The 15,737-nt window shown below is 37.8% G+C and overlaps 1 protein-coding gene across 2 annotated transcripts in view; it reads right to left on the minus strand.

Annotated features, from left to right (window-relative positions):
- Positions 1-5,844: 5,844 nt before the first annotated feature.
- Positions 5,845-15,737, minus strand: part of BRINP3 (BMP/retinoic acid inducible neural specific 3) — a 282,184-nt gene continuing 272,291 nt past the window's right edge. For both annotated transcript variants that reach the window (XM_058178208.1, XM_058178210.1), the window contains one exon: positions 5,845-6,961. In XM_058178208.1, the coding sequence (XP_058034191.1) occupies positions 5,845-6,961 (1,117 nt within the window). The remainder of the gene's footprint in view (positions 6,962-15,737) is intronic.

The following is a 15,737-nucleotide window of genomic DNA, read 5'->3' on the forward strand; positions in this document are numbered from 1 at the left end:
AAGAGAAACTGAATGTGTGTATATCTGTGTGCATATACACAAGTGTATATATGTGTATACAAACCCACACATACTTATATTATTAATATTTGTGTATGTGTGTACATACATGTTTGTATATAAATTGTAATGAAGCAGTATTTGGGTTAAAAATGTATGTATTTGTGTGTGTGACAGCTGCAGCAGGAGATCATCTACTGGATGATGTGGCTGCCAATTATGAAAATGCATAAGTTAATTGAATCTGTCAAAGAAATTCTAAAGGCAACTGAGGTATTCTTCACCTGTTGGTTTCCATTGCCTTGTCTTGTTTGTCTTATTTGTCGTTATTTGCCCTTGGTGATATCACTGTCTAGCCAAATTTGATTTGGGGCATGGTATGTGTCTTCATTCTGCTCAAAGGTGATTACTCATTGATTACTTAGGTGACTCATCCTGGCATAAACAATAATACGCCATTTATTTAAATAATTAAAAGTGAGAAGCATGCATTGTGACATCAAAACGCAAACCCCAACTCATATGTGTTACCTTCCATTCTAAGGTATAAATACACAGAGATAGGGTTTGTGTTATGATATTATATTGCATTTCACCAAGAAACAGCTAAGAATTCCGGTAGGACTATAGTTGTAGAAATCATGTTGGAGCCTTCCTTATAAAAATAAAAATCTCAGTTGACTTAATTCATAGGTAAAAAAATTCAAAGTCCTACAGTTTTGCTTAAGGAATGTTGATTTTCATTAAAAATAAAAAAGGAAGAAACTCTCAAGGACCCAAACCTTTTTAAAATGAATGGGAAAGAAAATAATTACATGAGGATCCAAGTTGCCTGAAGAACTTTTAGAAAGAAAAAAGTAGAACATTAATATTTTAAATTTTAAAGAATAAACACAACCATGTATTATGAATGACTACTATCTATGCTAGTTTATTGTTCAGCGTATTGGTCACATTACTAATTAATAAAATGTAAAACTTTCTGCCAGAAAATAATTATGTGTCTAAGTTGGCACAAGGTCCAGTATCTAATTTCTAAAAAGTACATATTGAGTTTTAGGGGTGTGTGTGGAAAAGCTCATTATACTAGCTAGCGTTGTTGGTTTTTATAAAAGACAAAACATTGCCGCAGAGAACAAAATCAATGGGGAATCAAGAAATTAGTACACTGTTTTTAATTTCTGCTTAAAATTAAGTTAAAAGTTAATTTGTCAGTCCCTTTTTAAAATAAATTTAATACCCAATATTTCAAAAAAAAAAAAAAAAGAGTGGGTTTGAAACATTTCTCAAGGACTAGTGGGAGGCTGTCACACATCATTAAGTTGTCACAATATGATTCTTCTTCTTAACAATATTTATGTCCTCCCCCCCCAAAAAAAACAACACCTGACAATGTTGGGGAAAATTGAAAATGATCTGATAAGATCATGACAACTCCCATGCATCATTTATGTGATGTTATGTAATACTGATATAAGTTAAATTTATGTTGCAACTACATAAAACAGTCATTACTCTACCAATATCATATTTAAAAACAGATGTATAATACCTGCCTATGTAAAGAAAGTGAATATTGTGGGATCTTCCTTGATAAGCTCAGTCCACTGAACCAGATTTTGTCCTGAGTCTTTTTAAACTGATGATCTAAAAGAAGTTTAATGCTCCTAGCCAGAGGCATTCTCAGCAAAGGTCAAAGAGTCAAGAGAGTGTGCACTGCACACTGTAATGGGATTGAAAGTCAACTCCTTTTTAATAGGTGTCATAGTTATATACCATAGTTATGTCATAGATAGGGTTTCGATTGTATCCATCAACTTGATTTTTTTCTGTTTCCTATAAATTTATACATGAGCCACGGTGGCTTAGTGGTTAGAATGCAGTACTGCAGGCTACTTCTGCTGACTGCCGGCTGCCTGAAATTTGGCAGCTCAAATCTCACCAGGCTCAAGGTTGACTCAACCTTCCATCCTTCTGAGGTAGGTAAAATGAGGACCCAAATTGTTGGGGGCAATATGCTGACTCTGTAAACTGCTTAGAGAGGGCTGTAAAGCACTGTAAAGAGCTATATAAGTTTAAGTGCTGCTCCTATTGCTACATACTTTTAGACTCTTTCCTTGTTTTTTAAAAATGGGGGAGATTTATGGGGTTAAATGGGAGGCTTATGTTCTACAGGTACCTAAAGTGTATAGATCATCTCTTAAAACAACTCCCATCAGACACCTGTTGTGTCCTCCTCGCCTCTGTCCGAACGATGGTTTAATTAGCCGGCTTTTATCAGCTCTGGCAGCAAAGGAATCAGCATCTGCCAAGAGCCCTCGATAGCTGCCAAGACACTGGTGAGTCACAACCTTCAGCTCTAGTCAATCCATGGATTTACCTGATACAAAGAGACACACCAGCTCTTGCTGCCTTTTATATCCAGTGGGGTGTAGCTCCATGACTCAGCACTTCCTAGGCCTGCCCCTTCCCTGTTTCTGTCGTTCCCTTCTCTCCTGCCTACGAAACCTGGGGTTGAGCCAAGCCTGATTGCTGTCAGCTGGGTCTGCAGGCGTGGCCTGGGGGGGGGAAGAGTCAGGAGAAGGAGGCCTCGTTATCTCTTTCACTTGGCCTGCTTCTGGATCCTGGAGCTGAGCCAGGGAGGCCGGTACTTCTGAGGTAAGTCCTGACGGCCCTTCTCCCTCACTGTCCAAGTCACTTTCTGGCAGCAGGCCCGGCTCTGAGTCACTTTCTAGCAGCAGGCCCAGCTCCAAGGCATTTTCGGGCATGGGGCCAGGTTCGGGGGTGGGAGCCACAACAGCACTTTTGGTTTCAGAGCCTATCCAACCTTGAACATGTCACAGGGAGCCTAATGTGGTCCTTATCCTGCCATATAGCTGAAGTGGCACCACTATTCATGCATGTATGCAAATATGTACTGTACATATGTATTTGTAAAATGAATTATCTGCCCGCTTTGGCACATGATAACTCCGGGTGGCTTACACTATTAAAAGATAGAACTACATAATTGATAATAACATCTGTACAATGCTATAAAATCAACCTAGCTAAAAAGGATCAGAGAGAGATATTCCAGAGGGCAGGTGCAATAGCAGAGAAGTCTCTTCTGGACCCCACCAGTCTGAACACTCTGACTGATGAAGCCCACATCATGCTTTCTACCATCTGGTTAACGCTAGTGTTATGCCAATCCTGATCAAACAATAAATCCAAAACTCTCTTTGTTTCATGCCCCATTCCTAATAACTGCATGAACAGATCCATTTCTTGCCACAAAATAAAAAGAGTTTACTGTTACTTTCCTTCAGGATGTTTTTCAACTTCCCTGTCTTATCCACAGTCCTGGAATGAAATCAGTGAGGTCCAATGCTGCCGTGATCTTCCCCAAGATCCAAACATGTCTAAAACTTGTGGTGATAGACTTCTGAATAAACATTTTAGCCTAGGCTTGTGTGTATGTAACAACCTTTAACAGTGCACTTTAAAAGATATATTGTTGCAGCCATTTGCAATTATGTACATAGCTGCATATTAAATCACCTTTGTGAAAATTCAAGTTTGAATGTAGAGATGATTGAGCATGATTGTGTTCATGTGCTTTGAACTTAGTTTTATATTGTCCTTTAGGTCTTTGGCTGAAATCATGACTTTGTATTAAGTATGGGGTAAGATAAAAATGTGACTGCTTTACAGAGTAGGTAATCTTCCGTTCCGGGGGAACTAATGAAGATTGGTACCTCACACATGGCTGTTAAACAATAAAAACAAACAACCACTTGAGACCCCTACTTTAGATATGAACATAGCAATGTAAGGGAGAAACGAAAAGTCGAGTCTATTTCCTTCCTTCTTTCCTCCCTCCCTCCCTCTCTCCGTCCTTCCCTGCCTCACTCTTTCTTTGATTTGATTTGATTTGATATAATTTGTAGTATGGACCTAAAACATTAAAATGAATGTAGAAAAATAAAGTCTAATGTAAGTGTGCTTAAGAAGAGTGTCAAAGGTCACACAAATAAGGTATCTCTAAATGTTTACTTTCCTTTGGCTGAGCCACGAACCATCCTACATTCAACTGGGAGACATTCTACATGCAATTTCTTGAATGCACACAAACTATATTTGAACAAGAGATTTAAGATTGCTCTACTCACATACAGCAATCATCTTAGATTAAGTTGCAGTCATTGTAAAAAGAAGGGCAGTGGAGACCAGGGAAGGCTCTGACCCAATAATGAGTTATTATAGTGGACATAACTGCTGATATTTACCAGGCTTGAGTTATATTTTCAAGTAGAGCTTGAATCTAAAACCTGAAATGATCACTCCCAAATTGCCTGAAAGCCTTTTTTTTTAACAGGAAGGGCTTCTCTTAGTTAAAGATCCATATATAAGAATGGGATCAAACCGCAACACAGTATGTTGGTGAAATCTATGAGAAAAGCATTCTTCGGGGTTTGGTGAAAGTTTTAAAGTGAAAAAGGTATATACTGTATTTTTAGGACTGGTGTATAAGACACACCAAGATTTCGAAGAGATAAGTAAGAAAGAAAAAGGTTTTGCTCTCCCCAGCCCCCAGAACTCTGCAGGCTTCCCAAACCCTGTGGGCACCCCATTTTTCACAAAAATGGGATAAACTGGACACGGCTTCGGGAGGCTAAAAATGGCTGTATTCGGTGTATAAGACGCACCAACATTTCCACCCTCTTTTAGGGGGGGAAACGTGCATCTTATACTCCAAAAAATACGGGGTCACACACACACACACACACACACACACACACACCACACACACACTCTGTATGTCAGATGGCTAGATGATAGATAGATAGATAGATAGATAGATAGATAGATAGATAGATAGATAGATAGATAGATAGATAGATAGATAAAGATAGACAGACAGACAGGACAATATTATGATGGGTATAAGATGGTCAACTCATTTTTCATCTTAGTTGTCTTTAAATAAAAGCAGGAGAAATGGCGTACACTTTGGGTGCAACATGGCATTTGTGTATGGCTCTTGATATAAGTGCCTCTTACACATTGGCTTGATGTTCATGTCTGAGATCCCCTGGGATTGGACACATTTCCTGCATTCACTTTTCTTTTAAACCATACTGGATAGTGTGCAAAGCTCTATCTTTTCTAAAACAGAAAATGTGGCCACTAGAGATATACTGTTTGTATGACACAATACAACATCCTGAAAAAGCAAGGTCCTTCCATATCAGCAGGTTAAGGTACAAGTAAGTCATCAATAAGAAATGGCATTTTGCTTAGACAGGAACACTCAGATTTATGACTCAAGAGTTACAGAAGAATTTTATATTAAGTTGCTTTTAAGTCTTGTTTTGATTGGTATTCCTCTGTCTCCTCTACCCAACTTTCTGGTCACACATTACAGTATCAAAGATGTTATTCACTTCTGGAAAGGGAAAAAAATGAATCCCACAGCATTTCTTTTTAATAACTGTTCAGCTACAAAATTTTATTGGTATCCTTTTATGTTCCCTCTAGAGGATGTAATGCACAAAAGCATTGCCACGGAACATATAAAATTACAAATGAAATTTATTGTAAAAAGTAGAATGTCTCCTAGACAGGTGTCAGTATTTATTTTCATTCATAAAACAAAGCCAAAAAAAATTGCAGATATAATATATTCATTTGTCAGCAAGTTCATGGGTGTAAATTGCCATCCAACGTTATTGACTGATATAAGACAGATATTGAAAAGACAATTTAAATTTACTCTTCCAGACATAAACTGTTCCACAAAAGCACTGTAAAAACGCCTCCATGATTTGTTTGTTTTTCTGTTGTGCTTCACATTTATGGTTAACTACATAATTTGGTTGTGTCATAATCCATTGTGTTTGGCAATTTGGCATTGAAGGTCTGCAAAGCCGATTGAATCCTCATCACTTCACTGGTAGAAAGCTTGAGTCTGTGACGCAGTAGGCATGAGAAAAGATCTAGACGACGCTGACCAGGAGGAGAAAGATTATTTACACGATCCCGTATCTCTAGTAGCTGTAAGAGTGCACTGTCCTGGGATCCCTGAGTATAGGGGTAGTCCAGTTGCAAAATCAAATCTCGGATTGCTTCCGGGTCAAAGTGCATGCTGTAGCCAAACACTTGGATGCTGTTGATTTTCATATAGCCCAGGTTTCGGGAGGGATCAATAAACTCCAGGGGTTCATAATAGATGCTATCATTGCCATTGGGGCCATTTGACTTTATACGACTCCTCAAGTAGATGTGGACCGTTTCAAAAAACGTTTTCCACTTGTTGCCTAGAGTCAGCGTCCAGTTATAACACTGAAGTGGTAAGTCCAGTTTAGTCCGCTCCCAGTCTGGGAAATTGTTTTCATTGACAGGCATAAACCAACTCTCAGAGTGGCTGCCTCCAAAAGGGTTGATGTAAACAGCCAGGACAGGCTCCAAGGTGCTGTTCTTAGTGAGACAAATTTGAAGAGACATTCCCAAGATCATATGGACCAGGCTAGATTTATACTTGTTGCTCTTTAGGGTAAGAAGCATCCGTTTGCGCCAGGACGGGTCAAACCAGCTATTGAGACGCATGTCATTGCTGATGAAGATGGCGTGGACCTCAATCCGGCGGTCCGTTTTCTGCAATAAATACTTCATCTCCAAATCCTGGAGGTCAGTCTCAAACCCAATGTAATGTTCTGTGGAATCTGCCACTTCAGGCTTGCAAAGCCCTTGGCTCAGCATGTATCCAGTGTTACAGGTCCCACAGCGGGTACGATTATCAGGCGCACAGGTCAGGCAGGCAGAACCATCTCCCACACTACATGGTAGGGAGCCAAGGCAGGCAAGTTGGTCATTCGGGCACGTACATGAATGAGTCTCTTCAGAAAAGCTGCCCAAGAGGCCATTTTCATTGCAGTAAAGGAAGGACTGGATGCGATTTAGCCAATAGAGAGATGATCTGTAAAGCAAACATGAAATTAATGAATACAGATTGAGTGGTAGATCAAAGTAATACAATTAAGCTATTTTTAATCGCTTTGAAGGCGAAAACTTCCCTTGATATATTGAAAAAACATCTGACATGATTTATTCAGACTAAATGAAAAAAAACAAAAACAAAAACCCACACTTTCTAAAATGCAATTATTAAGAGAATGAGGTGCAATCTAAAAAGTTTTGCTTGTAATCTTACTTCAACCATCAGTTTCCTGGAGTGCCTAAAACAAAACATTATCACTCAAGTGTATAACCCCACAAAAAACAAAAATAAACACTAATCTATAATAGGAGAATAACTTTTCCCTAAAGCATTGAAAGAGAAACTCTTTGAAGGATTGATTCAGCTGCTTTGACAGCTTTCATAGGATTCTTGCATGTGCATATGCACACAGTCATGTTGCTTTCAGTTCCTCTGCTCTGTTCATGTATGGAACATGCTCTGTTCATGGGAACAACCAGGAAGATCCTCAATGTATAAGCAGTACTTTATATAGGATACAGTTGTCTCCATGCTTCAAGGCTGCTTTGAAAAAAATTACACACAGCTATCTCTTTGATGGATGATTATCAGAAAATCCCATTAAAAAAAAAGATCAGTGAAGCTAACAGAGAACCATTATCATATTGTTACCAAAAAAATAACTGATATGCCCACAAATTCACCGTGATTCAAACTTGTCTGGTAAAAGATTTTACCTGCAATTGAAAGCTTTGAGACAGACTATATACAAAGCAAAACACCCCTTTTTATGGTACTCAAGATAACCTATTATACATTTATTCATGTTACAACATTTTGTTCTTCCTTGCAGATAACACTGCACTATCTCTCCTGTCCGTTTTATCAGAAACATCGCTAAAGATATATTAGTTAAAAATAGATCTCTCCTGGATTTCTGAAAATTTCAAAATTACATTCTACAAATTCCCCACCTCACACCACCATTTCTTTCCAATCATAAATTAGTTTTAAAGCTGAATCTGTGTTTAACCTACACAATTATAAATGCATGTCTGTTTCAAGGAGATCCAAAGTCCCTGAAGCATTTACCAACAACTTTTATTTCAATTTGGATTGAGGAACTGGACTCTCTCAAGATTTATTGAGTATTGCACATTAAAACATGCTTTAGAAGCAGAACCACTTCCAAATGGCACTTTCCCCTTCTCATTCTTATCAAACCAAATATTTGGGGTGGAATGGCAAAATTTTCTGGATAAAATATAGTAGAATATTGTGCTATTGTATATTTTTAGAATGTGATGAAGAGACTAATAATGATACCCCTTTATGTAACTGCCATCTCATTCATCTCTCTTTCAAAAGTAAATTGAGAGGACAATGGGAGCTTTCAAAATTCTAGACTGAGGGTGGGGGCAAGATTTATATGGAAAAGATGTTTTAAGAACGAAATCAAGAAGCCACAAACTTCATTATGTATGTGCTTTCCAAAATGCTTGATTCACTGTTAGGAATATATACATTGCTGAAAAGAATATGGCAGCTGTAGCTATGCAACATGATTGAATACTGATGGTTTCTGTATCTAATTTGTTGCTCAACAGATGTAAAAATGTAGGAGACCAAATATCAGGTAGCTTTAAAAAATTATTTACCAGAATTTAAAGCTCTGCAAGGAAGACAAGAAGTACAATACAAGTGAGGGTACTGGGCAAATTCCAACATGAGTCTAGGCAGTAAATCTGGGCAAATAATCAGATCTACTCTTTGCCTGGTCTCCATCATTTATATATCAAGTGGATCTTGATTATCTTTCTATCTCTTTTCCAATAAAATTATATTTCAGGGTCAAAGAAAGCATAATTCTTATATAGCTTAATCTGGTTGGCAATAATATCATGACAAAATTTAATGAGTTTGGTGTACAACAATTCAAGTCCTTCGATTGCAATTCTACCTACTCACTATTGCTTGAAGTGCTCTAAAATTCCATCCGAAAGCATTTTTTCCCCACTGTTTCCTTACTATATTGTACTTTATGACGATGTTTCTTAGTTGGTATATACCTCAATTTATTCTTTGTCCTGATAAAGACATCTGGCTGTTACATAAAATTGCATGGGGGAGGGAAGGGGATGTTTTTCTATGGCATGAAAAAATAATCCCAAATGAATACCAGCTTTTCCCTGTTTCTTGCCTCTTAATAAGTAAAGCTTTTGCTGAATGGTGGAGCCCTGGGGTTGCAGCGGTTAGAATGTAGTACTCAGGCAAACTCTGCCCAGAGACAGTAGTTCAATCCTGTCAGGGCTTGAGCTTGATTCAGCCTTCCATCATTTCGAGGTGGGTAAAATGAGGACTCAAACTGTCGGGGGCAATATACTAATGTTGTAAATGATTCAGAGCATGCTATATAAGCCATGGAGTGGCATATAAATCTAAATGCTATTGGTAAAGAATAACAAATGAGCAAATATCAACATTAGCTGGTATAGTACCAACTAGTAGTATACTATCAGGAATGAAATAGCAAACCCTGGTCATAAGCTACAAGGTATTTGCTTCTAAATGTGCAAGACTGATTTCCTTTGCAACCATTACACTGCTTTGTGATTCAAAGGGGTATATATTCTTTATTATTTTTGTCCTTTTTTTGTTGTTTGTTTCATGTCTATGATTCTATGTTGTTTTCATACCTTCAAATCAGTTTTTGATTCCTGACAACTGCCTGGACTAGTCCCTCCAGTTTCCCCGGCAAGTTCGTTTGTTTTTCGGAAACAATTTGTCATTGCCTCCTTCCTAGGACTAAGAGAGAGTGACTGGTCCAAGATCACTCAGTGTGTTTTATGCCTCAGAAAATACTGGAATTCATTGTCTCCTATTTTCTAGGCTGGTACCTTAACTCCTATACTAAACTGGCTCTGCTGCATAGATATCTTTTTTTTTAAATATTGAAACTTTAAACAATGTTTAGCTCATATATTTGCATTATTGCATTTTACTGAAGCAACTGGGCTGTTAACTCACTGAGGAGCACTGACTGAAGTGGCATTTCAGTGCTAGCAATACATAAAAGATGAATGGGAAAAAAGGCTCTCTAATTTTTTCAGGCTGCAGATACTGTATACGGTACACCATGTTTTTGCACAGACTCCTGGGTTAAAAGAATATTAGACAGGTGGGTGAAGGAGTCTAGTGATCTGTGACAAATTGTAATTCAATCATTTTAATATATTGTACTCATGAGACTATACGATTTCAAGCATATATCATCCTAGAATAGTCTCTTATGAAGATCATAATGACTCCATGCTGTAAGACAAAAACATCTGGCCACATTAGAGTTATTTCACAGTCAGGGAGATCACCTTGGATCCCCGGCAAAAATGAGTTGAAAGATACAGCTTTTACACTATAGAAATATGCCTTTGTTTTCTGATTTCACTCTTTCCTTTCCTCCTTCCTCCCTCCCCTTTGCTTTTCTTTGTTTTACGCTGTTCGGTTTTAGACTTCAAACCAGAGGACAGAGACTACCATTATTGATCTGTAGGCTGTTCTGGAGTCTTTCTGGCGAAAGAATGGGATTCAAATGCTTTAAGTACATAAATGTTAGCTTTTAGGGAGCCCCTGGAGTAAGTTCTTATATTTCACAAAGAGCTCTTCAAATTGTTGAGTTTGATGTTGAGTTATACTGCAACCAAATCACAATGATTTATACTTCAAAGCATCAGAGAATAAAACAGGTACACACAGAGAGGGTTTTACAGTCGTGTAATAATATTGGGATATAGTATACCCACTAGTCTTAATTAAATATTTAACAAAATTATTTTGGCTGGTACCGACCTTCATTCCAAATACTGTGATGTTGCTCCAAATGTGATTAATTTGAACAGATTTTCATTATAGCCTCATGTTTGGAACCGAGGCTTTAATTTCTGAAAGCGATGCTGTCAAGACCACCTTATGTATAAAGAGTATAAAGTGCAAGAATGCATATGTGCTTATTCAACCTCTGCAAAGTTTATGCTAAGCTTGCTTAAATGCCACTTTTACTGAAATCTTTACATATTGTTTCCTGGGCTAATCTGTGGATGTAATTTAGATCAAGCTACAGTTCAATATCATTGTATTTTAGTTCAATTTTGTCTGAATGTACTGAATTATTGAAGCAAACGGTAGCATTTAGTGAAACTGGCTAATCTTTTTTTTTTAAAAAAAGTCACCTAGAGTAGGTGAGGCTCAGTTGGGCTTAGATTGAAAGCTATAGGAAATCCTAGGGCTGTAAATTAGGATATTAAAAAAAAGCCTCTTTAAAAATGGCAATTTCACATAATTTGCATTATTGCCAAGAAACAAACATGTCCATATAATTATCAGGAGTCAAACTTGCTTCAAGGGAGATGTTGCTACTTAATATTGCACTGATAGACTGTATTAAGTAATATATCATGAAACTATCTCTGAACGTATTCTTTTTAAAGTAGTATAAGCTTCACCACATATTTTGCTAATGCATTTAGAATATAGAATATAGCTGGAAGGGACCTTGGAGGTCTCTAGTCCAACCCCCTGCTCAAGCAGGAAAACCTATACTATTTCAGATAAGTGGCTGTCTAGTCTCTTCTTAAAAATCTCCAGTGATGGAGCACCCACAATTTCTTAAGGCAAGCTATTTTACTTGTTAATTGCTTCTCTCTTTAATTAGTTTCCATTGTTTCTTGTCCTGCCCTCTGGTACTTTGTAGAATAATTTGACCCCCTCTTCTTTGTGGCTTTGAGAGACTTTGATTTGAGAGACATAATGCTGTTGATTTCTAACATGTATAGGTCTGTAAACAGACGTTGATAGATTCCGTCCCAGCCAAGCCATTCTTACCCATTTCAGATAAATAGTATGGAGGACTGAAACAGGCAATGGATGGAAATAGCTCTGACTGTTGTCAAGCTTTCTAGGGGTTGGCCCTGATACAAAGGGTTTAGAATCCATCTCAAGCTCATTATTCATTGCAATTCATTTGACCCAAGGTGTCACAGAAGCGAGAATTGACTCATTGTACAAAAGAAGACGAAGCAAGAAATAAACCATGAACTGTTGGGTTCCTGTGATTTGAAATGATAGCATGCTGGAGTCGAAGATGAGCTGACTACTTCATTTATGTCTTAGTTATAATAAGGGATAAACAGCAAAACAGACAATTCTGAGTATATATTTGGATGCCATTGGAATCAGCATAAATATCCCAAAAGCTCATTTCAGTTGAACATAAAAGTAGAACATTCATAATGTGGTAGCCAAGACCCATGGTGGCGCAGTGGTTAGAATGCAGTATGCAGGCTAATTCTGATGACTACCAGCAGTTCAGTCTTGACTGGCTCAAGGTTGACTAAGCCTTCCATCCTTCCTAAATCAGTAAAATGAGGAACCAGATTATTTGGGGCAATATGCTGACTCTGTAAATCACTTAGAGAGTGCTGTGAAGTACTATGAAGTGGTATATCAACGCTATTGCTATTGCTATAATTCTTTGCTTCAGAATTAAAAATAATATTACCTATTTAGGTCAATTCAAATACCAACAATTTCAGAATATCTAGTGGCTGGGATAAAGGTTAAAGCAGGGATAATCAACTTTTTATGGACAGAGAACTACAGCTCTTTTTTTTTAAAGTTGAAGAACCACAGTGTGATGTGCAGGTTTGATATTAGATTTAATTCTACTATAACTACCACTCTCTTAATAACTATTATAAAATTTTGAATTATCTGTGAGGCTGTGTATTCTTTCCATGTTTTTCTACTTGAGTAATTTCTTCCTTTAATATTCTAATCATGATATCAGATTATATACCCATTACCGGTATATACGCTGTTAATTACCTATAACTGTCATGGGCCAGAACTCAGATTCTGAGTCTGATGCTGAAGAAGCTGTTTCACAGACTGAAATGTCAGCCTCATAAAGGATAAAGCCAGGAATCACGTAAGACTGATCAAACAGAGGTGCCACCTGAGTAGCTGAAAAAATCAGATGAGGATGACATTTTTTTTTTTTTGTTTACATTTATACCCCGCCCTTCTCTGAAGACTCAGGGCGGCTTACATTGTATAAGGCAATAGTCTCATTCTATTTCTATATTTTTACAAAGTCAACTTATTGCCCCCCCAACAATCTGGGTCCTCATTTTACCTACCTTATAAAGGATGGAAGGCTGAGTCAACCTTGGGCCGGGCTCGAACCTGCAGTAATTGCAGGCTTTGTGTTCTTAATAACAGGCTGTTCTTAATAACAGGCCTTACCAGCCTGCGCCATTCACCGGCAAGACATAAAGACTTCCCAGTTCCCATATAAGATGAATGAAGAAGAGAGGAGAACAATCAAGGTCTATTAGGCTCCTTGCCAAGCAAAGGCATAAGCCTTCTAATTAGTGACAGCTGGCTGCAGTCTTATATATGAAATAGCTCTGAGCATATTCTCTTTGCTAGAAACAATGCCTGACCATATGACTTCTGGTTCGTGTGTTACTCTGGATGTAGATTCTATCCATGAACCCACACCCATGAACTTTGGAGTGGCTGACAACCTCAGCCTGGTTCTTTAAAACTTGGATCAAGGTTGCATGATTCTCCTGCACACTGGTTGTAAAACTTAGCAGGCAAGTCTTTGCATTGTTTGCATTCCTTTGCTTAACTCTTGAAAATTGAAAATTGAAAAATCTCCTGAGAAATGCATAGGTATGTGTGAGAAAATTCTTATTTATGAGGGAAGTTCTTATTGTGTTAATTTTGGTTTGTGTTAAGGCATATGATGCGAAGATATGGCTAATTAGGGGAAGGAAAATAATTCCTCGTATATAACTGTACATTGGATGAGCTGTTTGATATGATTGTAAAAATAAAAAACTTTTTTATGAAAAAAAAAAAGAACGCAGGGTGGAAAGGAGAATGCACTCTTACTCTACGGTTTATATATAATGTTATATGCAATCAATTTGTACCAAAACTAATCTTTATTAGATATTTCTTCAACTAGGAAGATGTTTCTGTGCCAAAAATTGACAAAATTTGGATTACTCCAAATCATTTGCTGAATTTGGAATTCGGCACATGATTTGGAGTAATCCCATAATCAGTTTTCAATCACATTCAATAGCTACTCTTTGATCACTGCAGAAAACAATTATGTTGTAAGTGTTGAATGAGACCTTTTCTTATTTTCCACTTTTTAACAATATGCTGGATGCTGCCTCCTGGAAATATTGCATTGCTTTGAATTTTGATAAAATAAGTACAGAAAACATGAGTTCATGGAATTTTCTCCCATTAAAAAAAATACTTTCCAGTCTTTTTTGTATTAGATGAATGTATCAGTTTTCTTCAAAGCAGGCCTTCTCAAAAATCTGAATCTGTAGGGTGGATATTCAAGACAAATTCCTTGTGTGTCCAATCACACTTGGCCAATAAAAAATTCTATTCTATATGATCTGGCAGACCCAGTGATCCTTTCCCCAGTCCAATCGCTAACCTGGCAGGACACATAAATGATCTGCTTTTCAATCCCTCTGCAATTTCTCTTCTTACCTTCTGGATATTAAATATTTCTTTTCCTTTTTTTTAAATTTACATTTATATCCCGCCCTTCTCCGAAGACTCAGGGCGGCTTACAGTGTGTAAGGCAATAGTCTCATTCTATTTGTATATTTACAAAGTCAATTTATTGCCCCCCCAACAATCTGGGTCCTCATTTTACCTACCTTATAAAGGATGGAAGGCTGAGTCAACCTTGGGCCTGGTGGGATTAGAACCTGCAGTAATTGCAGGCAGCTGTTTTAATAACAGGCTATCTTACAGCCTGAGCCACCAGGGCCCTTTTAAGGGACATGTAGCCATATCTGCCTTTACCCTTTTTTATGACCCTTACCAGGTGTGTTTATAGGAGGTGAAACTCAAAAAGATCAAGTGTCTAGGTCATAGGTCCCCCAACCCCTGGTCCATGGCCCAGAGCCAGGCCATAGCCCATTTGGAACTGGGCCGCAGCAGTCGTGGGTGACCATGCATGTGCGTGCAAAACTCTATTTGTGAAAGTGGTCCGTGTGTATGTGTGTAAAACCATCCCGTTGCTGCCGCTGCCATTGCTTCCTCCTGAACACCAACCCAGAAAGGTTGGAGGCCACTGGTCTAGAGAGTTCCATTACTTTTAATGGAACAACTTTGGGGCTTTGCCTCAATTACTGACATTGGAAGAAGCAGGCAACCTCCGATAAATATTTCAGACAATATGGAGGTGGTTAAATACTTATGAAATATGGAGGAATTAATTTAGGTCCCAATATATTCAAATCTGTTTTGTTCTAAAAACAACCTGTGGTATAACAGCTTATTTGGTTTAGTTAATTAGATAGGTCAGTAATCTGTGGTTTTTGTATCTGGGTATTCTTCAGATTTGCATACCACTGTTCCAGAAAAGTTGACTCAACGTCCATACATCTGGAGGGCACCAGGTAGGGGAATGCTGATTTTTTAAAAATTTTTTGACAATTTATTCAAATATGTCTGTTTGACTAGTTAATGTGAAATTATATACATGCACACACACACACACATACACAGAGTATATTTATAGGTTTATGTATGATAAACCTATAAATTCTTTTATTTAAAAGTAATTCCCAATGAATTAGTGGTACTTATTATCACATCTGGTTAAAGCAGGGATGTCAAACTAGTGGCGCATGGGCCAGATGCATCACACCAGGCCATGCCCAACCCAGCTTTG

This window comes from Ahaetulla prasina, chromosome 3, assembly GCF_028640845.1.
Source record: "Ahaetulla prasina isolate Xishuangbanna chromosome 3, ASM2864084v1, whole genome shotgun sequence".
NCBI lineage: Eukaryota > Metazoa > Chordata > Lepidosauria > Squamata > Colubridae > Ahaetulla > Ahaetulla prasina.